The sequence below is a fragment of the Prionailurus bengalensis genome, chromosome F2 (genome assembly GCF_016509475.1).
Source record: "Prionailurus bengalensis isolate Pbe53 chromosome F2, Fcat_Pben_1.1_paternal_pri, whole genome shotgun sequence".
In the NCBI taxonomy this organism is placed as follows: Eukaryota; Metazoa; Chordata; class Mammalia; order Carnivora; family Felidae; genus Prionailurus; species Prionailurus bengalensis.
In genome coordinates this window covers 49790503-49816696 of record NC_057353.1, presented here as the reverse complement: position 1 = coordinate 49816696, position 26194 = coordinate 49790503, and the positions used below count along the sequence as shown (strand labels likewise).

The 26194-nt window shown below is 36.7% G+C and overlaps 1 protein-coding gene across 50 annotated transcripts in view; it reads right to left on the bottom strand.

The window, feature by feature from the left end:
• The window catches only part of RIMS2 (regulating synaptic membrane exocytosis 2), a 604627-nt gene that overhangs the window by 80509 nt on the left and 497924 nt on the right, over nt 1-26194 (bottom strand). For 35 of the 50 annotated variants that reach the window (XM_043601572.1, XM_043601575.1, XM_043601571.1 and 32 more), the window contains one exon: nt 10506-10747. The exons of the other annotated variants lie outside the window; for them this stretch is intronic. In XM_043601572.1, coding sequence (XP_043457507.1) covers nt 10506-10747 — 242 coding nt within the window. The remainder of the gene's footprint in view (nt 1-10505; nt 10748-26194) is intronic. 50 annotated transcript variants of the gene reach the window in all.

The following is a 26194-nucleotide window of genomic DNA, read 5'->3' as shown; positions in this document are numbered from 1 at the left end:
CTCTCTCTGTCTTTCAATAATAAATAAGTGTAAAAAAAAATTACCAAAAAAATGGCCTTTACCTGAAAATTGCATTTCTGTTTATACTCTCATGCTCAAAAACCTTAAAACATTTACTTTTAATGAAATTAAAAGACTTCTTTTCCTTAGTATGTACTTTTCAGCTTACAATTAAACCCTTTATGGTTTAGCTATTCACAGTTACAAGGCCTTTGCTGATTACTAGCCTGTACAATGCCTTTGGCTATTCAGATTTTAAGATTATGTCCAATTAAGTTAAATAAAACCTATAATAAATTAAAAGTAGTGTCCTGCGAAGTTTTTATTTTGAAGAGAAATGTTTCCTTCCTCTTAATGATATGAAAAGAACTAATTATAAAAACATACTTAAAAAATATTTTTAATATTTATTTATTTACTGGAGAGACAGAGTGTGAGTGGGGGAGGGGCACAGACAGAGGGAGACACAGAATCCGAAGCAGGGTCCAGGCTCTGAGCTGTCAGCACAGAGCCCGACATGGGGCTCGAACTCACAAATGATGAGATCATGACCTGAGCCAAAGCTGGACGCTCAACCAACTGAGCCACCCAAGTATCCCTATAAAAACATACTTTAGGGGCACCTGAGTGGCTCAGTCGGTTGAGTGTCCGACTGAGCGTCGGGCTCAGGTCATGATCTCATGGCTTGTGGGTTCGAGCCCCACGTCAGGCTCTGTGTCTCCCTCTCTCTCTGCCCCTCCCCTGCTCATGCTCTGTCTCTCTCTCTCTCAAGAATAAATACACATTAAAACAACAACAACAATAACAAAACTTTGAAACATTCCTTAAGCAACAGTGGGATCACATCGAGTACCAGCTTTGGAGTGGATCTGTCCATCATGGAACTGCTGAGTCTCAGTTTTCTGATATGTAAAATGGGAATGATAACGCATACATCTAAAGTTGTGAATATTAAAATGAACAAATTCATGCTACTGTTAATGATGTCTTTAAAACTGGTAAATTATTTTCTGAATTTTATATTTAAAAAATATTATATGCTTAACAACTGGTATGTGTTGTTTGGTCAGATAGTGTAAACTGAAGATTAACATTTATTTCTATTTTGCTTTACTCCCAGGAAGCAAATAGTAGGATGTAAATAATAATTTTTATAAAACAAATCTATAATATTTCTCGAATCCCTCTACCTTTCAATACCTTTCCATAATTATCATTTGTAGTAGGCACAATGGTCCCCAAAGATGTCCATGCACTATTTTCTGGAATCTCAAAATATGTTATGTTATGTGGTGTAAAGGAATTTGCAGATGTAATTAAGGTTAAGGACCTTAAAACAGGGATATTATCCTGAATCATCTAAGTTGGCCCAATCTAATTATATAAGCCCTTAAAAGTGGAGCATTTTCTCTAGCTGGACAAAGAAATGCAGCAGAATGGGTACTCAGATCAGAAGCACAAGAAAAATTCAACATGCCATTGTTAGCTCGAAGATGACAGGGGTCACCGTAAAAGAAGGGATGTCGGTCCTAGGCAGGCAAGGCATTGAATTCTGCCAACAACCCGAATGAACTTGGAAATGGAGTCTTCCTTTCAGCTTTTAGATAAAAGCCCAGCCTGATGACACTCTGCTTTCCATCTTGTGAGACACAGAGCAGAGAAACCAGCCGAGCTCACTCATATTTCTGATAGAACGGTAAATCTGCACTAAGTTGCTAAATTTGTGGTAATTTGGTATGGCAGCAATAGAAAACTTGATACACCATTGATCAGGCCCTCATCTCTGCTGTAAACTAATTGCCTTATGAAATTTGTCTCCTATTCTTGATCTCTAGACTTTCTTATTGACAAAATCTTTCCAACTCTGACTGTCATGACCATATTTCAAATCCTGCAAAGGCTCCCTACTGCCAACTCTATGGCTTGAACTCGCCGGCCTGACTTTAAGTTCCTTCATTTTGTTGTTGTTGTTGTTTTTAATGTTTATTTATTGAGAGAGAGAGAGAGAGAGAGAGAGCAGGGGAGTGGCAGAGAGAGAGAGGGAGAGAGAGAATCCCAAGCAGGCCAATGACATCGGCGTAGAGCCGATCTCATGAACTGTGAGATCGTGACCTAAGCCAAAGGTGAGCTGGATGCTCAACCGACTGAGCCACCCAGGCACCCCAGACATTAAGTTATTTCTTATCTGGCTCCAACCTCCATTGCCAGGCTCATCTCCCACTATGTGTCAAATACTCTCATATAGACAGCATTTCCGTATCTCTGGGTCTGCTGCTGCCCGTCTCTGAAATGTCCATCCCTGTTCTCAGCATCCTCACAGTTTAAACGTTATCCACAGTTTAAGACTTAGATCAACTGCTAGCTTGGCATCAGTGTTGGGAGTGATCATTTCCACTGCCACACTAACGATGACATATTATGAGCACTAACACCTGAACCCATATTAAAAATTATATTAACGGTATTGGACATTGCTTTAAGTGCTTTCAGAAGGGCTCCTAACAACCTCAAGAGGTGGGAAGATAGAGTCCATTATTTTTAAAGCTGAGGAAACAGAAGTTTAGAGAGGTTGGTTGACTTGTCCATGCAGCAGAGCCGGGAGATGTGAACTTGAAAACTTGCCAATCTGCTTTCTCCACTCCGCTACAGTTCCTTATAGGATAGTCTCTGTTCCTCTTGCTTGTCCTCATCATGTTGTACTTTGTTTTATATTTACTCAAGCCTACAACTCATTTCTTCTGGGAGATTTTAAGATCCTTCAGTAGAAAAGCTGTAAAAGAGTAAGGACTATGTGCCAAGTTTCGTCTTCCTTAGCACCTACCAAAATGTCTCCCTTGCAAATAGGGTAGTTGATAAAAAATGTTTGCTTGGTGAGATGAATAAATGTATGGTAATGTTTGTACTTTAGGAAAATGATTATAATACTATAAGAATTCGTTAGTAAATTTTTAACAATTCAATTATGAGTGTAATCTTTAGGTTTGGGGAGGGATAATGCAAGATAATTTGCAATTGTAGATGTAAATGGATAGTTCCTAAATAGATGGTTCCTTAACAATAGCTTTCAAGAGCTCTATTTATTTTTTCTATAGATAATAATAAAACACTAGAATGTGAGATGTTCAGAAATATGTGACATATATTTATGTCATCATTTATAGCTTTTTTTAAAGTTTATTTACTTTGAGAGGGGGTGGAGGGGCAAACAGTGAGGGAGGGAGACAGAATCCCAAGTAGGCTCTGCATTGGCAGTGCAGAGCCCAACTAGGGGCTCAAACTCACAAACTGTGAGATCATTGCCTGAGCCGAAATCAAGAGTTGAACCCTTACCTGACTGAGCCACCTAGGAGCCCCTGGTACACTGAAGTTTTAAAAGCTATGAATGATTGGGGCGCCTGGGTGGCTCAGTCAGTTAAGTATCCGATTGTTGATTTCGGCTCAGGTCACGATCTCATGGTAGTGAGCCCCTCATCAGGCTCTGCACTGAATGTGGAGCCTGTTTGGAATTCTCCCTGTCTCTCTCTCTGCCCCTCTGCCGCTCACACGTTGTCTCTCTCAAAATAAATAAATAAATAAGCAAACAAACAAATAAGTATTGTTATTAACACAGAGATAATCCTTTAGAATCCGAAAAACAGGCTTACATTTTTCTATTATAAAAAGGTTTGTTTTTGTTTTTTTTAAGGAAATGGGCAAGACTTGAATGGACATTTCTCCAAAGATATCCAAATAGGCAATAAGCACATGAAAAGATGCTTAACATCACTAATCATCAGGAAAATGCAAATCCAAACTATAATGAGATGCCACCTCAGACCCATCAGGATGGCTGTTATCAAAAAATAACAAGTGTTGGCAAGGAAGGAGAGAAACCACAACTCTGTGCCCTGTTGGCAGGAATGTCAAATGGTGCAGCTGCTTGGAAAACAGAATGGCGGTTCCTCAAAACATTAAAAATAGAACTACCATATGATCCAGCAATTCCACTGTGGGTAGGTGCCCCAAAGAATTGAAAGCAGGATCTTGAAGAGGTATTTTTACACCCGTGTTCTTCATAGCAGTGTAATTCACGATTGCTAAAGGGTGAAAACAACCCAAATGTCCATTTACAGGGGAACAGATAAACAAAATGTGCTTATATAGGTACCATGAAATATTATTCAGCCTTAAAAAGGAAAGAAATTCTGACACATGCTCACAGCATGAAAGGATGTTAAGAACATTATGGTAAGTGAAATAACTAGGTCACAAAGGGACAAATATTGTGCGAGTCTGCTTATTATATAAGGTACCCAGAGTAGTCAAATTCAGACAGAATATGGGATGGTCATTACCAGAAGCTAGAGGAAAGGGCAAAAGGGGAGTTTCTAATGGGTGCAGAGTTTCACTCTGCAAGATGAAAAGCATTCTGGAGATGGTTGCACAATGATGGGAAGGTACTTACTGTCACCGCACTGTGCATTTGAAAATGGTTAAGGTAATAAATTTTATGCTATGCGTATTTTACCACAATTAAGCAAATAAAAATAAGGGTTTTCTTTTTAGAACAAATGATGGGAAATTCAATCCAAATCTAAGAAACGCTAAATTAATTTCCATTAACAATAAAACTGGTATCTTTCTTAGCTACTTGTTTACCCCAGCTTGCTACAGAAGTACTTTAACACAATTCATAATATGCTTATAATAGCTTTCACTTACATGAAATATTTTACCTCATCTGTTATAGTTAAGCCACTTGAACTCAGTACCAAAGAATAAATAGCGGCATGATTATCAATACTTTTAATTATAAGGGCTGGTAGTATTATAAATGCTAAAACATTATAATTTTTTAAATGTTTATCTTATATTGAAAGAAAGAGAGAGTGTGAGTGGAGGAGGGGCAGAGAGGGAGGGAGGGAACCCCAAGTGGACTCCATGCTATCAGCCCAGGGCCAGATGCAGGGCTCAATGTCACTAACTGTGAGATCATGACCTGAGTGGACATCAGGAGTTGGATGCTTAACCCACTGAGCCACCCAGGTGCCCCTAAAACATTATAATTTCAAAAGTGAGGAATATGCCTAAATTTGGCGTTAAACTCCTTAACATGTTATATCCTATAGTGTTAGTTTGAGATTTCTAATAACACGAAAAGGCAATACTGCTATTTAACATCTCTATTATTCTTCATTAGTACAAGTTCTGTTAACAGACCTATGCATTCAGCAAACATTCACTTAGAACTTTAACATACTAGAATAGTGGTGTTAGGTCTTTTTGAATTACATATACTAGACCAGTTGTTTTAAACCTTTTAAAATATCATCTCCATTTCCCTAAAAAATTCTTTATCAACGGTACACATGTTCTAAAATAGTTGCATAATACATAAAACACACATTATTTAAAAGAACAAAATGCAACAAATATTTGCAAATCATTATTTCTAATGATAAAGTAAGACTTTATGTTTTCAGGAAAAATGTTTCCAGTGATGTGCATTATAATTTTCAAAACTGTTGGTGTGTTCACCAAACTTGCTTCTTCTTGTTCCTGAGCACTGCCTAAACTACATTTCCCAACCTTTTGTTTCCCAGACTCAGCCTTGTGACTGAGCAGTAGCCAATGAAATACAAACTGACGTGAATTTCCTAGTTCTAATTCTTTTGCATAAAAAGTTGCGTGTGTTGGCCGTATAGAGAGCATTTCCAAGTTCTTAGAAGAGGGTAAAGCCTCAAGATGAAACAGCCTCAAACCCTGAATGATCACAGAAAGGCCACTGGCCCACTGGGATTAACTGCAGTGAACTGATATTTTTGCCCAATAAATAAAGTCCTTTTGAACTAAGTTTTATATATATCAAGTTTTATATAGTATATATATAGTTTATACAGTATAGCAGCTGGCATTATGTTAGCAATAAGTAGAGTAATTTGAAGGTCTGCTTCCAAATTTGGTTTTCTCATACTTATTTTGAGTGATGTCATAATTGAAAAAGAAAGTTCACAAAGACATACCATAGATCATATAAAGCATAAACACAGGGTAAGGGGTTCATCATTAATAATAGTGGATGTAAATCTATCTTTTATTAATCTTCTCAATAATTTATAATTTATTTTTTTGAAAAATTTTTCAATGTTTATTTATGAGAGAGAAAGAGAGAGAGAGAGAGAGAGAGAGAGAGAGAGAGAGAGAGAGAGAACGCAAGCAGGGGAGGGGCAGAGAGAGAGAGAGGGAGACACAGAATCCAAAGCAGACTCCAGGCTCTGAGCTGTCAGCACAGAGCCAGACATGGGGCTTGAACCCATGAACCATGAGGTCCTGACCTGAGCGGAAGTTGGAGGCTCAAGTGACTGAGCCTCCTAGGCGCCTCCCCCAATAACTTAGAATTTTTCAGTGAGCTTCTTGTCAAATCTTAAGAGTGCCACTGTACTTCATCAATGGTTGATGAAGAACTTGAGTAGGAATAGAAGTTTCAGGTCTACCTTTTTTGCACAATTGCAATAGCTATTACATTTAATCCAGTTTCTTTGCAGTAATCTTTTTAAGCCACTTGCCCATTTTCTGATGGTTAACAAAACTAACACTTGCAGAAAGGCATGCAACACTGACCATCTGACATCCAGACCAACCATGAACACAAGGGTGAAGTGTGTACTAAACATTAGCAATGCTTAATTTCTTTTCTTTTAAGTTAAAAAATGAAAAGAAGTTCTATTGTTTTCTTTCCATTTCTCCCAGAGAACTTAATCATGCAGCCCAAGGAATACATGACCTTTTCACTGAAGATCACTATATTTGAAACTATATCAGACACTGAGAAAGATACATAAGATAAGAAAAAAACAGTCTAGCCAGGAGATAGACAAATAAATAAATGATTACAGTTATTGAGTGTTATAATTAGAGTAAATGTAAAATCCCATGTAACCTTAGAAATTATTACAAGATGAAAATTAAAGAGCATAATTTCTTGAGTGACCACAGACCACAACGCTGATTTCCACTTAAGCTCTGAATCCAAAACTCTTTCAACTACTAAGTTGTTCCCACAAGTATCCTGTCACTAAAATAACAAAACTCCTTTCTGACTTCAATGCTCCCAAGCTATGGTCCTGTTTCTATATTTCCATTTTTTTTTTAATCAACAGTCCTGGAAAGAGCTGTTACTATCTGAAACTTTCAACTCAGGAGTCACTAGTCATACGTGCCTATTTAAATTTAATTAAATTAAAAGTGAAAAAAAAAATAAAAAATTCAGTTACTCAATCACAGTAGCCACATTTCAAAAGCTCGTCACGTGTGGCTGGTGCTACATATCATATTGGATAGGAGAGATACAGAACATTGCCCACATTGCCAAAAGTGTATTGGACAATGCTGGTCTAGACTATGATAGAGTAAAAAGTGAAATCTCCAGATCCATACTGTCTGGATACAAATTCCAACTTCTACCCTTTCAGCTTAGGTAAACTTGGGGGAAGTTATTCCCCTCTGCTCATTTTGGTTTTCTCAAAAAATCATAAAATGGGGAGAGTAGTAATTAATTCCTGCTTCATTACATTATTGTGAGGTTTAAATGATTTACATGTAAAGTGCTTAGAGTAGTCCCAGCACATAAAAGTGTTCAGTAAGTATTAGATATTTTTATTTTCATTCATGGTATTATTCTTACTGACACTACCTCAACTCCCATTTTTTTAAACCTACTCCAAAAGGCTTTGTCCACCACTGCAAGGCTTGTCAAGGTTTACCAAATTCCCCATCTTGCCAAATCCAATGGTCAATTCTCAGTCTTCTTCTTACTTGACCCGTCAGAAGCACCTGACAGACACATTGATAAATCCTTCTCAAATGTTTCCTTCATTTGGTGTCCAAGATACCATATTCTTTCCTTTCCTTTTCTTTCTCTCTCTTTTTTACGTTTATTCATTTCTGAGAGGCAGAGAGAGACACAGCATGAGTAGGGGAGGGGCAGAGAGAGAGGGAGACACAGAATCCAAAGTAGGCTCCAGGCTCTGAGCTGTCAGCACAGAGCCTGGCACGGGGCTTGAACCCACAAACCGTGAGATCATGAGCTGAGCTGAAGTTGAAGGTTTAACCAATTGAGCCACCCAGGTGCCCCCCTCTCTCTTTTTTTAATGGCTTCTCTTTCTTAAGTCTTCTTTGATGAATTCTCTCCTGCTTTCTCAATGTTGGAGTATCACAGAGCTCTCTCTTTAGTTTTGTTCTTGATACAAGTTACTTTACAGTAATCTTATTCAGTGCCATGGCTTTAAGTACTACCTGTTGATCACTCCTAAATTACATCCTCAGCCTTGACCTACTAGGCTCTAGACTCATAACCAACTTACCATATAACAACTGCGCTTAGAAGTCTAAAGAGGCATCTCAAAATCAACGTGTCTAAAACAGAGTCCTTGATTCCCTTATGAGGCCAAATTGGCTATGATGTCTTACACCAACAAAATGATTTTAAGTTCTCAAAGCATTTTCTTATAAACTAAAAAAAAATTATCTTATAAAAACCTTGTTAGAACAGGAGGTGTTAATTTCTTTTGTCAGAGGAACATTCTACGAGTCAGCTATGTCGGGTAGGTTTTTAAAGAGGTCATATTTGATTATCACATATAACTCAGAGTAAGCAATAGAATCTGAGTCTTCTTATTATCTCTATGTATTTTCTGCTAAGTTATAATCCCTAGCAAGTCATATGTAAACTTTAGAAATGCTGACTTTACAGGTGAGTTTACAATCAACAGGCAAAGGAACACACAAACTAGCATGTGCCATGTGTACTGATCCTTATACCTTTAAAATGCAAATTATTATTTACAATGATTGGTATGATATCATCCAGAATAATTTCACTATTTTTTAGAAAGGTCCCATTTTGCTGAGTTTTCTACTCATTAGAAGGTAAGTAAGCAGTCTTGTCTGAAAATCCACACTGGTACAATGATATTTATTTTTACAATGATAAAAACCATCTTTGCTCTCCGTGTGCCTGGCTCATAGTAAGTGGTCAATATTTATCAAGAAACCTTGAACAAGTGTAAATGATTATTTAGTTTAATACCACATAATCTCTAACTCCTATAATCTTATTAATGTGTGTTTTACAGGTTCTGAATTTTTTAACTGATAGGCTTCAGGCTTTATTTTTAGACAAGTTTTAGGTTTACAGATGTTTGTAGATTTTAAGGAAAAAATCCAATGAAGTTCTAACCGCTAGAGAAATACAAAAAAATTCAATTTCAATGTCAAAAGGCCAACATCTATCATTTTAGTACAACATAGCTAATTATGTATAAACATAAGTAAATTAAAAATAATTAAAGTATGATCTCTATGTCCATAAATTATTTCTATATTAAAATGTAACATTTTAAAGCACCAAATGAAAAGTTCCTATGTCAATTGTCACATTAAACATAGTGAGTTACAACCACAATATCAGGAAAACCATCAAATAACTATTTCAATATTATAAGAGTATATATATATAAGACTCAGATTCCAGAATCCCTGTTACAGTTATATAAAATCAAGGTTAGCCGGGTCCAGGAATTAACGTCTCCTTAAATTCTTTTATGTTGCAGATTTTTGTCCTGATTTCTGTGTATTAGAACCCTAGTAATTCAAACATAAATGAGATTTCACCCATTTGCCTATAATTTATTTGCTGTAAAAGAAACACCATATTACACGCTTTTGTTTGTTTGTTAAGTGGAAGATAAGTTATTATTTCCAAGATACCAGGGATTTAATGTTTAATTATCAACAACCATTTGAAAAGACGTTGCTTTGACTCACAAATTTCTTAATTGCTAACTGTGGCTTTTCTGAGTAGGAGTAGGAGTGCTGTATCTAATTTATTTTTGCAGATGTGATTTAGAAACGGAATTTGCAAGTAGCAAGGCTTTGAATATCTTCGCTATCAGCAGAAAATTCCTCCATCCCTGCTGCTGGAGAATATTGCTGCTTGAAGTTTTAACAGGAAAATAAAAACTGCAGTCAGAAAATTGATACTACTGGTAAATGCTGCTTACAAACTGAAAAAGAAGTTAGGTTGTCAGCAATAAAAGAACTACATTATTCACACAACATAGGAGGTGTCATCTTCATGACGGTAACTTGCTGGCAATGGAAATTAATTTGGCTGGTTCCCTCTTGAGGAACCTAAAGAAAGCAAATATCTCACAGATCAGATCATCTTTACGAAGCATCAGCAACAGGCAATCCCGCCACCACAGCTTAACTCCTCCCTGAGGAGCAAAGACCGTACACGCATCTCGAGAACGGGGGCCAAGGTTCACTTCAAAGCAGGTTCATTGGTCACTGAAAAAACAAAGTTAGTGTTTCCTGTGCAGAAAGGTCAACTAGCTTAAAATGGCCCCATCTCTCTGGAACATGTCATCTTCCATTAATTACTGCGATGAAGTGAGCAAGAGAAGAGAATACGTATTTTAATTACAGCTCAAACATGAAGTCAAAAGGAACGTAAAAATGCCTACCCGTTTGGCTGAGCTGAGAAGCACTGCGACTCTTCCTGGAGAGGCCAACAATAGCTACCATTTTGGCCCCAATGCTAGAGCGCCGCTTTTTGCCGCCGGTGCCCAGGGCACCCACTGCGGTGTCAGACTGGCTGCCGTCGTTCTTCTCCAGCGAGCACATGTCTCCGCTGATGCTGGTGCTTTTGGTCATGTTCTTCCCTGAGATGCCCACTTGTCTGCTTTGCATTTTGGAGGTAAAGACACTGTAGGCCGATGGATCATTAAAAGGGAGGACAAGAGTGAAAAGGAAAAGACAGAAAATGTATTTTAGATGAAACATCTGGAGTATAATTAAATCATATCATTTATGGGACACATTTTTAGGATTTAAAAACTTCCAAATACCATGGTCTTGAATGGGCTCTACTATTCAGGGTCAACCTAACGCAGCTATGTAACACAACTATGTAAACTCACGATTTCACTTCACTCAAAGAAGGCACCGGTTTGCATGGCCATGGGGGGAAAATATTCACAGAAAATCGGGGGCTTATTTAAGAGAATATACTATCCTGCAAGTACAAATTTGCTTTAAAGCAGCCATACAACAAAGGGAGATGCTTCCAAAAGCACTCTTCTCTGATATGTTTTACTACTGCCTTCAAAAAGAAATTAGTAGAGTGGGTGAATCTTTTAAAAAATAGCAAAAATGACAGCATCCACTGCTAACAGTGGCCTTTCAAAATAAGTTTTCTTTATCTCAAAAGATGTATAAGATTTATCAAAATAACGGTTACATTTTCTAACAGGGATTGATGTTTCATTAGTTTTGAATTAAAAAATAAGTTATTTCACTTTATGTAATTTCATATTTATCATTATGTCTATATTCCAAAGGATAAAGAAAAGGGAGATTGCATTCATTTGAAAGAAAAAAAAAACCTCATTATTAGTTTTCTAGACAATGTGATCAAGAAGCAATCAATGAATCAATGAAGCATGTGAGCTGATTGATGATTACTGATTACTGATTAGCTGATTACTCCCATTGGGAGTGTTAGTAGTGATTACTGATTACTCCCATTGGCAATAGTCAGGAGACTAACACGGCCAACTAACTAAAGACAGGACCCTTGATTCTTCTGTGATTACTGGGATGTGGTAGGAAGTCGAGCGGGGTTTGAAGAATCCAGAAGCAGGCTATCCAGCTGGGCCCCCCCAAACCTGGAAGAATGTGAAGGAAGCAGCCTGATTGCAGGTATGGGAAGAGTTATTTATAGGTCATTTTGATTTGGGATTAGAGTCATGGTTTTTGCCTTAATGTCGTACTGATAATAGGAGTGAATAACACATAATTACAGAACCAAAAGAAAAAAATCAAGAAACATTAGAAATATCTTTATGTATCATTTAAAGAGTGAGAATTGGAAAACTGACCTATTGAGGAAAGCTCTTATTTCTAATTCAATTTCTTGGTCTTTCCTCCCAACTGCCCCCCCCCCGCCCAATTTTTTTTTATTCCATCCTAGAGTAAAATCTACTCCAGGACCACATGCTAATTTTATGTACATTTTCTCCAAGCATTTAAGAGGAGAAAGGCCTAGTATAAAATTAAAAAAAATTTTTTTAATTTATTTTTGAGAGAGAGAGATAGCATGAGCAGGGAAAGGGCACAGAGAGAGAATCCAAAGCAGCCTCCAGGTTCTGAGCTGTCAGCACAGACCCCGACATGAGGATTGAACTGGTAAACTTAGAGATCATGACCTGAGCTGAAGTCGGTAGCTTAACCAACTGAGCCACCTAGGTGCCCCCCAAATTTAAAAAAATATATAGTAAACTGTACTATTTTACCCTTCATATTAGTTTAAGGAGAAATGAGACCTAAATAGGCCAAAAGACAGAACAGTGTATATGCTTCTATAATACCCCAAATTGATAATTTGCAAGCTTGTTTGATGTTGCTATTCTTTAATAAACAACAATAGAATAAAATAGAGTTTTGGGGGCAAACAGATGTGGGCTTGACTTCCAGTTTTGCCGTTACTTAACTGACTTCCTTAGAAGAATTAATTACTCTGAGCCTCAGATTCTTCATTTGTAACATTAGATTATTTTATTTTCCCTTCTTACCTTAGAGAATAGAGATAATATATATAACTAAAGTAAAAATTTAATAAATTAAAATAATAACAATTTTTATCAGGGAATATGGGCAACAGATAAAATAAGGCTAAAGCTCTTCAGTTTTTCTTTAAAAACTTAGCTGCATTAATAGAAATGATATTTGTAATTATAAACTTAAAAACTTTTGAAATTAAAATGTCTACAATGTCTTTAATACAGCCGGCATTATATAATGGACAACAGACTGCACTGAGAGTCAGGAAATCTGGGTTTGATCTTTGGCTGACTCATTGGGGAGGGTTGTTAGCCTTTCTGAAACTTAATTTCCTCACTTAATAAATGAGAAAATGTAAGTAAAGCACTGAGCAGAATGCCAGACACATAAGAGCTCCAAAAATTATTCTCCCCTTCCTTCTCCCTATTATTATCACCCTTTACCATCACCACCACCATCATCCATTGGGCATCCATTAAACATCTTGAACTGGCATATCTGTAAGGTTCCCTTAAACTATTTAATGCTTTGCTGCCTTATGATGTTTCTTATTCTGTGGATTGTGGGCAAATAAACACAGAAATGCAACCTATGATTTTCATAATATGCTGTCATCAGAAAAGGCATGGCATAGCCTTTAAAAGTTAAAGCTTAGTTGAAACTCAGGCTTTCAAAATAATAACATACTCCATATAACATGTCAGAATAACCTAGTACTCCTGTCATGTAGGCGTCTTTCTCTCAAACATATGCCTTTCTAACAGAGCCACTTAAGCTAATATCTACCAAGGAAGAAAAAGATATACTCACAAAATATTGTTTATTGTACCTTATAATTTTTGCATTTTTAATTTTCACGGTTGCATATAAAAGCTATAAAGAACTTGTCCAAAATTAAGCAGGATACAATAAAATACTAGAGCTGATAAATCAGTTTGTAGATAAATATTTTAATGACAATTTGGTTCTATGGAAGTATACTCCTCTTCAACCTAACAACTTTGATAATGCATTATCTACAAAAAAGGTTACTAAAAGTTTTGTAAGATGGATCTATTCTTCATCTTCTAGAAACTTCGAGATCACCAGGAATAAGTTTTGAATAGTTGCCCTCCAGTGCTATGTTCTAAGAAGGAGACTGAGGCTAGGGTATCACTACTGGTTTCCTTGACTTTCCCTGCTCCTCACCACCTACACCTACAAGCAAGCAAGCAAGCAAGCTATCAAACAAAATGTTTAAAGTTTTGTGCCTCTTGATTCATGGAGTACCTTGCTGTAAGAAAAAGTCTGTAAACATGGGTGATCATTTGGAATGCTCAGTGTAGTTAAGAAAGCACAGGTCTATTACATTATAAGTTACTTTAAAAAAGACCATTTCTAAGGATCTGGTGATACAGTAAATTTCCAACAATGCGAGTGGACCCAATGCTAGTGGGTCTCAGTGATGGACTTCTGAAGGACTAGCTGGCAATATGTATCAAAAACCTTAAAAAAAAACAGCCTAGCTTTTAAACTATTGATTCTACTTTTAAGTACATCCTAAAGGAAAACTTAGAATGTGTACAGATTTAGCAATAATATTTGCTGCAGAATTGACTATAACAACACACTCATACACCCAAGGGAAAATCCCACAAGTGTCCAATAGTTAAGGGTATTTAAATAAGTTATGTTCATCAATAAAATAGAGTGTACCTTTGAAAATGCTGTTGTAAATAAGTATCTATTGAAATCAAATATGTTTTTAATATAGGGGGAGGGATAGAAGAAGCAGATATTTGCAGCTAGCTTTGGCTGGTCCGCATACCAAATATGGATTTACCCTACTGTTAGGGGTCACAGATCAATTCAGACCCCATAGGCTATCCATTCTTTCTTTTCCTTCCTTCCTTCCTTCCTTCCTTCCTTCCTTCCTTCCTTCCTTCCTTCCTTCCTATTTTTCTTTCTACTATCTATCTATCTATCTATCTACCTACCTACCTATCTATTTATCTATCTATTCTTGCTAAACTAGGCCGTTATGGAAACCTGGATTTGTGAGATGATCTGTGATTTCCCTGCACAAGAGGCAAATAAAGGGAATATGAAAAATAAAATTATATGTTCAGAATATTATGTTCTTATGGGGGAAAAAAGTATAAACGTATACAGCAAAAGATCTAGAAGGATATACTGTGCACAGTGCACTAAAAGTAGTTTCAGTGTTCTCTCGTTGGTAGTTCTGCTTTTTAAAACCATTCTTTTTTTTTCTATTTTCCTCCCCAAATACATAGCAATAAGAAAAAAATTTTTAAATGAAAAGAGTAATCAAGGACCAATATATGTTTTTCTTTCACAAAGGTCAAATTATTCAATCCACATTGTTCACACCATGGGCTAAAGGTATAACATGGCTCCCAAGCCAATCCCAAGAGATTACCACACAATCATCTTGGGTGTTGATATAGGATGCTCAGTTCTGGAAAGAGATGCAGCATTTCTATATTTCTGAATATTGCCTTATACATATTTTCTAATTTTTGACTTTAGAAAAACTGTATACTTAGTACCCTCAAAATAAAATACGTAAAATTGCCTGTGAAAGTGATCTATTTTATGACATAATTATGATAATTGTTAAAATTGTACTCAGAAAGATTTTTTCAAAAGGCAAATTTAGTATATTGTCAATCGTTAGGAGAAAGGTGATGAAAGGTAAGAGAAATATTTGTAGATATTCCTCAGAGACTTAAATGGCAATATCAGGGGTTATAAGAGTACGTGATTAAATTAAATGAAGTTTATAGGCCATAGGGCCGGAAGTGTTCATTAATAGTTTGGATGAATAGAACTAAGTAGTTTGGCTTAAAATAATAAACAGCAAACACAGGACAAAGACAAAGTCTGAGTGTGTGTGACAGTAAGGGCACAAGAGTAGCACTGTAAATAAAATACATAGTATGTCAAAATATTTCATCACATTGAGAGCTGGGAAGGTGGTTAGGAGAGACTTAGCCAAGGTATTAGATAGAGACTGGAGGGATTCAGAATGTTGTAGCCAGAGCTACAGAAGGCCCAGCAGCTAATACAGTGGAGTATGAGAACTGCAGCTCAGGAATAGAAAAGATACTTCTGGATAGGATGTAGACAGATACTTCTAGGAATGGATGGACTTATAACATCTTGGGCTAGGAAGTGGTGCTAACAGAGGGCCTGTAGGGCTCAAAAGGTAGAAGACAATAATAATAATAGTAGAGCGGGGGAAAACACACCCAGTGAGACTGGCCAAGCTCTCAAACATTATAGCACCTTGAAAGGTTTAATTCATTTTCCTTCCCATTGTTATGTTTCTGGAGCAGGTGCCAACAACTAGCCATGTACCTACCACTGTGATCACTCATTCTTGATTCCCCCGTTGCCTGTCATTGGGCAGATGTCTGGATTATAAAGTGCCATTTCTTGAATTCTGGCATGTTCCTTGGGTGCTGGAAAGAGGGGTAATAAACTCTGTTCCTGTCCAAAGTTCTCTTAATTAAAAGTTTTCTCCTTATTAAATACTACGCCTTTCCTAAAATGTGGAACTTGAAATTATTATTATCCTAATTTATGATATAATAAGCTTCATTTCATTTGCTCAAATGACCATCTATAATTTTAGGCTAGGAAAGTAGTAGTCATTTATTCAACCAATGTTTTTATTTAACATCTATCTCCACAAATATAAAGATAAAAAAATGATATGACATAGCTTCTCTTAATTAATTTACTGGCAAATATCAGCCATGTATAATGCAAATATGGCTGCACAATGACATGGTCTTAGTTTACAATTGAAATTCCAATGTCCAACTCCAATGTCAAGAAACCTTAATTAACAATTCAAAAAAACATCTTTCTCTGAAGAGTATGTAAAAACTGAGTTTCCTATACTAATTCTTTGATTTCTGGAAATGACAGAAATTTAAAATTTAGCATTTTTAATAGTATTACAGTACTATATATAAATGCATTCAATTAATATACTATAGTATCTAAATATAGTATCTAAATGTTTTGGAGGGGATGTATGTTTGTCTATGCCATAGAGGTGATATCCAGAGTTAGGGAGAAATATTTTGCTAATTAACAAAGTATTTTTAGCCAAAAACATCTGCCTTGACTATAGGCATTAGTAACAGAGCTGTGTTTAAGATTTTAAGTTTTGGGGGAAGGAAGGAAGTAGGGCCTCAGCGCTCACAGAGCGGGTTGCTACTTAATTAGTATGGTTTAAGGAGCACCAGGAAGGCTTGTAATCTCCAAAATTCCTTTCCCAACTTCTTGCTAATGCCTAAAGTATTACTATATTAAAGATTTCTTTAAAAGAAAGAAAGAAAGAAAGAAAGAAAGAAAGAAAGAAAGAAAGAAAGAAAGAAAAAGAAGAAAGATTTCTTTAAGGGAAAAAAAGATTTACTTCTTAGTTGGAGGTTTGGTCCTTTATAACATGTCACTACCTCCATGATTTGATCATTCATCTAGTGTGTGTTTACTTTGTATTGACTATGCGGCAGTTCTTGGAGTCAGAAGTACAACAGAGAAAAGGGCAGAGAATGACCCTGTTTTCATGCAACTTTCATTCATATTGTCATGGGGAAAGACAATAAATAAGAAAATAAATGCTAATTTTAGATGGTGATATGTGATCTAAAGAAAATAAGGTAGGGGTACCTGGGTGGCTCAGTCGATTAAGTGTCTGACTTTGGCCCAGGTCATGATCTCACTGTTCATGGGTTTGAACCTTGTGTCGTGCTCTGTACTGACAGCTCAGAGCTTGGAGCCTGCTTCGGATTCTGTGTCTCCCTCTCTCTCTGCCCTCCCCTGCTCACGCTCTGTCTCTCTCTCTCTTTCTCTCTCAAAAATAAATATTTTTTTTTTAAAAAGGAAATAAGGTAGAATATAATGATAACAGGCACTGGAAAGTTTGGGGGAAGGACAACATTAAATAGGGTGGTCAAGGAAGGCCTCTCTGAAGAGGAGATGACTGAGCTGAGTCCTGAATGCGGAAGCCAGTCATGCTAAGAAAGGGTGATCTAAACTGAGAGGAGAGATGGGGCGCCTGGGTGGCTCAGTCGGTTAAGCGGCCGACTTCGGCTCAGGTCATGATCTCGCGGTCCATGAGTTCGAGCCCCGTGTCGGGCTCTGTGCTGACCGCTCAGAGCCTGGAGCCTGTTTCAGATTCTGTGTCTCCCTCTCTCTGCCCCTCCCCCGTTCATGCTCTGTCTCTCTTTGTCTCAAAAATAAATAAACGTTAAAAAAAATAAAAAAAATAAATAAACTGAGAGGAGAGCAAGTGCAAATATCCTGAGGCCAAAACAATCCCGGTTGTTAGAGGGAATTTATGAAACCAATGTTAACTGGAGAAGGTAGGGATACTAACATAAGATGAGGTCAAGAGAGAATAAGGCCTGGATGTGATCAACAAATGTCCTGTCCTACTTACCCTTATTTAACTGCCTATTCAGATATTGCCTCAGAGTGGCCCTAAGTCTGTGAGGACATACACTGCATAGGTGGTTGCACCAAGATATCTGGGATTCAGACCAATATTTTATCTCTATTTATAACACTAAAGGTCATGTTGGAAAGAACATGACTCTCTTCTTTAAATAGGGACAAATTTATGAAGAAAGTCTATAGATTTGAAAATTTAAGAGGACACAACTGGCCTTTAAGAAAACAGCTACTGAAGCCAACAAGTTGAAGAAACTTGGTGAAACAGAGTGGGAGCTATTACGGTGGATACAATTTTGAAGAGCGTTGAAATTGAAGACAAAGAAATGGTAAACTCATGGGAGTATCGAAATGAAGAGAACAGTCACGAAAATAAGGATTACTAGTATATTACTTTTTTTTTTTTAGGCAAAATCAGAACTTGAGGGGAGAGAAAGATTAAACAGAAAATTAAAAATGGATACAAACTATTTCTTCAAGATGGAAAAATACATGAGTTTAAGAACTCACGTGAAAAAGTTTGATTTAGCACATTCAACTTTTATGCTTCTTTGCTCACTGGCCCTCCTTTTCCTAACCCAGCAAATGAGAAGGTTAGAGATTATTAATAGACTTTAACCTCTGAATTTTTATGACTATGATACCTCTGTTAATCTGTTTTTTTTTAAATTAATTCCTTTCAAATCTTCATGGTCTTTTTCTTTTTCTTTTTAATTCGGCTTTTCCTATTGTTCCCCACAATTTTCCTTGGTGTATGATTTTTAAGCAATAACATCTTTCCCTTCACAAGTGTTCAGAATGAACTTTACAATTCTAACCCATCAATTCAACATGTGTATCATCCCCTTAAATTGCTTTAATGTTTCATCCATACTTTTCAGCTAAACCCAAGTATTTTTATATGTAAATATTTCAGGCAGGAATAGACTTCCCTCTAACTCATTTCCATTTTGGCTTCTTCTGATTTTATTACATGATTACACAGTATTTGCTATACCATAAAAAGGTCCATGACAAATATCAGAAGGTATCCTTACTGGCCTATAGCTTCAAGCATCAGTTTACATTTTCCACCATTCTTATCAATATCAAAGGAACACAAATAGTTAAGGTTTTGTGAAACTAAAAAAATTGAGAGCATTGATTTATTCTTGCTCCAACTCTATGTGTATCAAGTTTGTAGAGCATTTAACAGATGATGACTATTTTGCACTACTGAAATGATTACACTAAATAAAAATTCACATTATGACTTTAAAAATAATACAGAAAGCTAAACCATAATATGAAAATATTCTTGGACTACAACTTACCTAGCTCAAATCAGACATTATGAAAATATTCCTGGACTGCAATTTTTACCCAGATAAAATGACTAGATGCTGTGTTTCACAATCTATAAAAGTGTATGAATGGCTACATCTTAAGGATATTAATTTCCTCAGACTACAAAGTACCAAAGACATCAGTCCCATATTTTGAAAAATAGTGGATGCTCTGAGTTTTTTGAAAGCTTGATTACAAATCAAATCCAAATTTTACAAATATGCAGCATTTCAGAGTGAGGACATGCTTTAAACTTATTTACCTTGATGAAATCTAATTGTTCATTATCCATATAACTTCCATAGCTAATCAAATCAAAGTTTCAAATTCACAGAAGAATCTACTACAATTTCTGGAGGTCCATAGGATTAAAAAAAAAAAACACCCAAAACTCAGTCCACAATTTTTTCCCAAGAGGCTAAATGTATAATACCCATACATTCTTCCTTTATATTTTGAAACAGCAATGCTTTTATTAAAGTTGGGTATGTTCTCCTTAGAGCTGGCTGACAATAACCAAGAAAAGACCAGTAGTTTCTTGCCCTTTTTTTACCTTTCTTAGCAACTGTTAGGTAGAATGATTTGTAGGGCACTACTGTTCCAGGTTCCTGGAATTTGTGGCTTTATGTCACATTATTCTTCTTAATGAGCTGTGAATTATTGCTTGGAAAAGACACGCCATTTTCTTTTTTTACCATCTACCCTCTTTACAGCAGGGCACAGGAGACTGGGCCACAAGCTTTGGAAATGTCAGGGAACAGAAGCACATTGTGTTTTCTGAAACAGTGTTTCAGGCCTGTTGCTTGCTTGGGAGAAAAAGAGGGCTCTGGGCTTAGAAATTAAAAAAAACCAAGAAGGGGTCTTTCTTTCAAGAGTACACGCTGACGGCCACAGTTACAGATATTTAAAAATGTCTAAACAACAAAGCTCCAAGTGAAATTTTAAAATATTTTTTAACTCCATTTTTTAGTGGGCATTAAAAATTGTCTATTTGTGTGAGTGTGTATATGCATACGTATGTGTACTGTTTATATTTTTTCAGTACATTTCGATGTTTTGACAACTTAAAAAATCTTCCCGGCTGGAAAGACCTCGCCTTTCCTGGGGCTAGCCAATTGTCAGGGATAGCAGACATGCCTTTGATATGCAAATTAGCCAAATTCCGAGGCCTAGCTCCTCCATTTGGCTTATTCACATTAAGCCCATACTTTCCCGGCCCTAATTCGTTCCAGTGCCAGGTACCAGGCAATAGAAATCCACTTCCAGAGCCCAAAGCCCCGCCAGAAGGAATTCCTCAAGTTTCCCAATCTCAAACTGGTTACTCTGCCCTATTTCGTCCTTCCAGCCCCCAAATAAAGGCTCAGGCCTTAACTCTTGCCCCTTCTGCCTCCTGCCTACACTGCTGCTTTCCCGTGCGGCCCTACCTGGCGTGACACGCCTCGTGGCTCCTGGGACTTATTATAAGCAACTCTGTTTTCCTGAGCTTCTCTTGCGTCTCCTCTTGTGGCCACACTTGGCTGATCATCACCTAAAACACTGACCAGGATGTATGTACATATGTATAAAATGAATGTGCTTCTTGTCAAGGGCCATGGTTTATAGTCTTAGTTAATAAATTTAGAAAAACAAGATAATAGGAGTCATAGAGCAAAATTCCCAGGGAGCTTTAAAGTGCAGTAATGTGTAAATTATTTTGTGAAGTGCTGTATCTAGCTTAAGACTTAAACCTGCATATTTTAAGTTGAATTTAGGCATTTCACGTGGAAAACAAAATACTGTTATGCCAGGTAATCCTTTATTTTTTGTTAAAATATACATTTCTTGCCTAATTAGATGAATACTGATAATTTCTCTTTGACTGAATCCAGTGTTAATAAAATGCACTGTATTAAAATTCCCAAGATTATCCCTTTATTCACCACTGAAGAAAATTTTGCTATTCTTTCATGTAAAAACACGCAAATACCTGAGTTAACTTAGAATATTTGCTTAGCTTGTATTTGTGCATGTAGACAATGTTCCAGTCATTGTGATTCAAGTATGAGTTTGTTTTATATGTCACTCGGAAGTCACCATGAAGAGAAAGATTTTAATCTCCTTTAATGATTAAAATGACAGTACTATTTTGACACGATGTGCTTGGTCATACATACTGAATCTTCCTTGGAGCATTTTAAAAAACACTTTCACCTTGTTAGAAATCTAAACTTTTTTTTTTCCTTCCTGGATTCCAAGTCAGTCCCACAAAGATTGCAGATTTCTGCTCTGCAATGATGTCTCAGAGTATGCACCCTGCTAGTCTTTGAAGGTTAGGAAATCAGAGGAATTGGAGTAGACATAGGAAGGGAAATTAGGAAATTGTTCCGTCTATAGTGTTTCGAGTTTTCCTACTATTATTATAAATCCAAAAGACATAAAGAATAACATGATAAAACTATGCAATATGTTCCATTTTCCACACACCAGCCACAGTGATTTTTTTCTAAAACATGAATTAGGTTATGTCACTCTTCTGCTAAAATTTTTCAATGTTTTCTCATCATTCTTGGGAAAAATCCAAAATCCATAAAATAGAAGCTATTAGAAGAAATTCCCTTATCTTCCAACTGATAGCCTAGAAACCTAATTGCTTTTGTACGCTTTTCTTTTTGCCTCGTAACAAAAAAAGTGCCCCTTCTCCTTGCAAATGTCAGTTCTTCCAAGGAACTCAGGACCCCATCCTCCTTCTCCAAGATCCTACAAGACTTTGCATAATGGACTTCCTCTTTTACGTCATCTCAGTTTTCTTTATAAACTACTTTTCAACCACAGAAGCCTCTTTTAAATTCCTGACAAATGCCAAGAACTTTTCCACCTCAGGACTTTCAAATATATTGTACTCGAAATATTCCTCAGAATAACTTATGAAATAGAAACTATTATAAGCATACAAGAAGAATGTGAAGTACAGAAAGGTTATGAGGCTTGCCCAGGGTCTCATTGCTTGTAAGTCATAAAGCTGGTATTTGAGCAGTCTGATTCTAGAACACACGCTCTTAGCCACCATACTTTACCAATACTTCAAGAAGATGGCAACAAATTCCACTCAGCTTAGAGTAGGCGTTGCCAAACTTTAGCCTGCATCAGAATAATCTCTGGAGGGCTTGTTAAAACAGATTACTCTGCCCCATTCCCAGAGTTTTTGATCCACCAACCTGGAGAGGTGACTGAATGTTTGCATTTCCAACAAGTTCCCAGGAGATGCTGCTGCTGTAGGTCCGGCAACCATATTTTGAGAATCGCTGGCTAAGACTTACCTAGTACGACTATATGTTATGTGAAAAGATAGTAAGCCTTCATTTGGCTTCATTTGGTAAATGACATTCAGGACACTCCTTTTGTTTTGCTCAGTTAAAAGACCTGCATTTACTACCTGCCTAGAAGTAACTGCTACTCTACCTCTCTCCAGAGGCATGGTGCTACATTGTGGTAATTCTGCTCATCCATCCTATTTGCCTCAGTCAGGGATTTTATAAACCCCCCAATCAGAGGTTCATTTTATCTCTGCCTATCCAATCCACATTTTTGCTTTCATGTCCTCTTATAATATAGGTCAGAAAAAAGGTAGGGTGGAAATTCAAGTATTTTGGCCATTACAGGATAGTCCTGGGTTTTTAAATGATTAGCAAAATTAGGTTAATATGTAAGGATGTAGGCTTATGAAACCCGAGTTCTGAGTGTAGGACTATATGGCATCTGTCTTTAGACAAAAAATTTAATCTCTGGTCTCAGTTCTTCAACAGTAAACTTAAGGGGATGAATGTTATAGAATGCAATATAATTCTATCACAGAAGACAGAAGTTCTAAAATGACCCAAAGAGAAAGTTGCAGAGTTTTTTTACTAAGACTATTAAGCTTGAGTAATATATAACATGATTATTCTATATAAGAAAATAACAAAAACATTAAAATGCATTTATCTTGGTTCTAATGATATCACATGAAAAAACAGAAAAGATGGGAATGCAAGCTGGTGCAGCCACTCTGGAAAACAGTATGGAGGCTCCTCAAAAAACTAAAAATAGAACTACCCTACGACCCAGAAATTGCACTACTAGGTATTTATCCAAGGGATACAGGTGTGCTGTTTCGAAGGGACACAGGCACCCCCATGTTTATAGCAGCACTATCAACAAGAGCCAAAGTATGGAAAGACCCCAAATGTCCACTGATGGATGAATGGATAAAGAAGATGTGGTATATATATACAAGGGAGTGTTACTCGTCAATCAAAAAGAATGAAATCTTGCCATTTGCAACTACGTGGATGGAACTGGAGGGTATTATGCTAAGCAAAATTAGTCAGAGAAAGACAAGTATTATATAACTTCACTCATATGAGGACTTTAAGACACAGAACAGATGAACATAAGGGAAGCAAAAATAATATAAAAACAGAGAGGGGCACAAAACAGACTAGAGTCATAAATATGGAGAAAAAACTGAGGGTTATGGGAGGGTTTGTGGGAGGGGGGATGGGCTAAATGGGTAAAGAGAACTAAGGAATCTACTCCTGAAATCACTGTTGCACTATATGCTAACTAATTTGGATGTAAATTTTTAAAAAAATAAAAAATAAAATAAAAAAAATAAAAAACAGAAAAGGAAAATGAAAAATTTTCAAAATTATTTGAATGTATATATGAATTTGTAACCGAGACAGAAAATGTTTATAAGTTTAGAAAACTGCTAGCTACAAGCCTCTAGCCTTGCCCCTCCAGTCATCAGTTACAGTAACATTAATACTAATATAATAATGTTAATGGCTGCTACTTATCTAATACTTTATACTGGACTTTATGCAAAATACTTCACATACTTTCTCTCTAATCCACATAACCATATGAAGGACTATCATTTCTGTTTCAAAGACGAGAAAACTCAGTTTTATGATGATCTCTTACACGTAAAATTTCTGCAAAAAATTTCTTTAATGGCTCCTTCGTTTATAAAACAAGACAGAAACCATTGCATGGCCTACAGATGAATTATGCTCTGACCCATGCCTAGCATTTCAACTCTGTCTCCTTCTCCCTTAGCTCTCAAACTTTATGCTGTAGAAATACATGTAGTGCTCTAAAATACCTACATACTTTCAGCTTCCTGCGCCTTGACATCCACTTTTCTTCTCTCTCATAAACACCCTTCTTCACATGGCCGCTTGGCAAGCCACCATAATTAAGTCATTGCTGGAACAAGAATTCTTCTGGGAAGACTTCCCCAATCTCTCTCTCACCAGCTCAGGTAATTTTGACATGCTTTCCATGATGTCAGCTGTATCTACAGTAAGACTTTGCAGCATATGTGTTCCACAATAATGTGAAATTAGATATAACACGATTGCCAATTTGCTCCCATTTTCTGCCTAGCACCTGCTGGCATGATGGGTTCAAATTCTCTTCTGGAAGGGGGATGTGGTGTGGGTGGCAAGACTCTTGAGCTCATTTTGAGAAACAGGGCAGTTTCCCCAGTCCTCTACCATGGGCTGGGAAAACCAACGAAGAGATACTTGGATTCTGCCACTATACTGAAGGTCTCAGTCAGCCACAGAATTCAGAATCACCTTCATTTTTGGTATTTTTACCACACAACCGATGCCAGGTAGCACCAAATTGCAACTGGAATCTGGGCATTTGGGCTCACGTAGCAAGACTGGTGGCTGTCACAGGTTTACCCAGATCACTTAATGAACCTAACGACATGGCAACATTGCACTAGACATGAGTTTTTGGATGCAAATTATAGTGTTTTCTCAGGGTTTTATTATATCGCCACTATAGAAATCCTATTACAATTGTGGGTTCTCTTCTCATGGAACTTGGATAGTTCATTTTGTCAGTGCACTTCAGCAGCCAGTTAGTACCTGATACTGGGCACTAAATAGCTCTAAAGAAAAAGTTACCGAATAAGTGATTTCAAGAAATTCATTATACGAATGAATGCTCCTAGTAATGTAGGGATAATTAAATAATAATGTTTATGTTGCATCTGGTAAGTCTCATAAGTAATTCTGGTATTCAATAAATATTTGCTGGTGACAAAACAGAACTTCCTAATAAATGTTTTAGACATCTACAGATGTCAACCAAGTAACAAATATGTATTTGTGCATCTACCATGTACGAGACACTGGAGTCAATGCTATGCCAACTCTAAAGAAATCTAAGACATGGTATTTGTTCCAAAACCACTTATAACTCAGTTTGCTAAAAGAAGCACAGAGACAAAATGACCCAAGGCAACACCTGGTTTAAGTGTCAAGTAAATGCTAAAGATATCAAAGAGTAAAGAATTTCAGATACTAAATTAAGAAATGTCACTAAACTCTTCTGTCCATCTGTACATGTCACCACAGTTTTCCATCACACGTAGCCATGCAGTTGCCTAATGCTGCACTCATTTCTGCTTCTATGCGGACACAGAAAACATTGCACTAATTTTCACTAAGAAGTTTCCATCTTCCTTCCACTTAAGCTAACTCTTCCACCTTCTAGGGCCCACACATTATATTTAGGCTCTATCTTCAATAATGCACAGTTAAAGCATATACTGAGATGTGAGCAAATATTTTTATTGATTTAGTTATAAAGTCTTATGAAATCTTTGTTCTGCCCCTATATATATATAAAATCTAGTCCAGAATATATCACGTTGCTGTTCAGTTGCTTTTTAAAGTGGGAATGTCAGGCATAATTTAAGGAAGAAATTATATTTAAATCCAGTGTGGAGTGACAATCAGGAATTGCTAAATCAGATCAC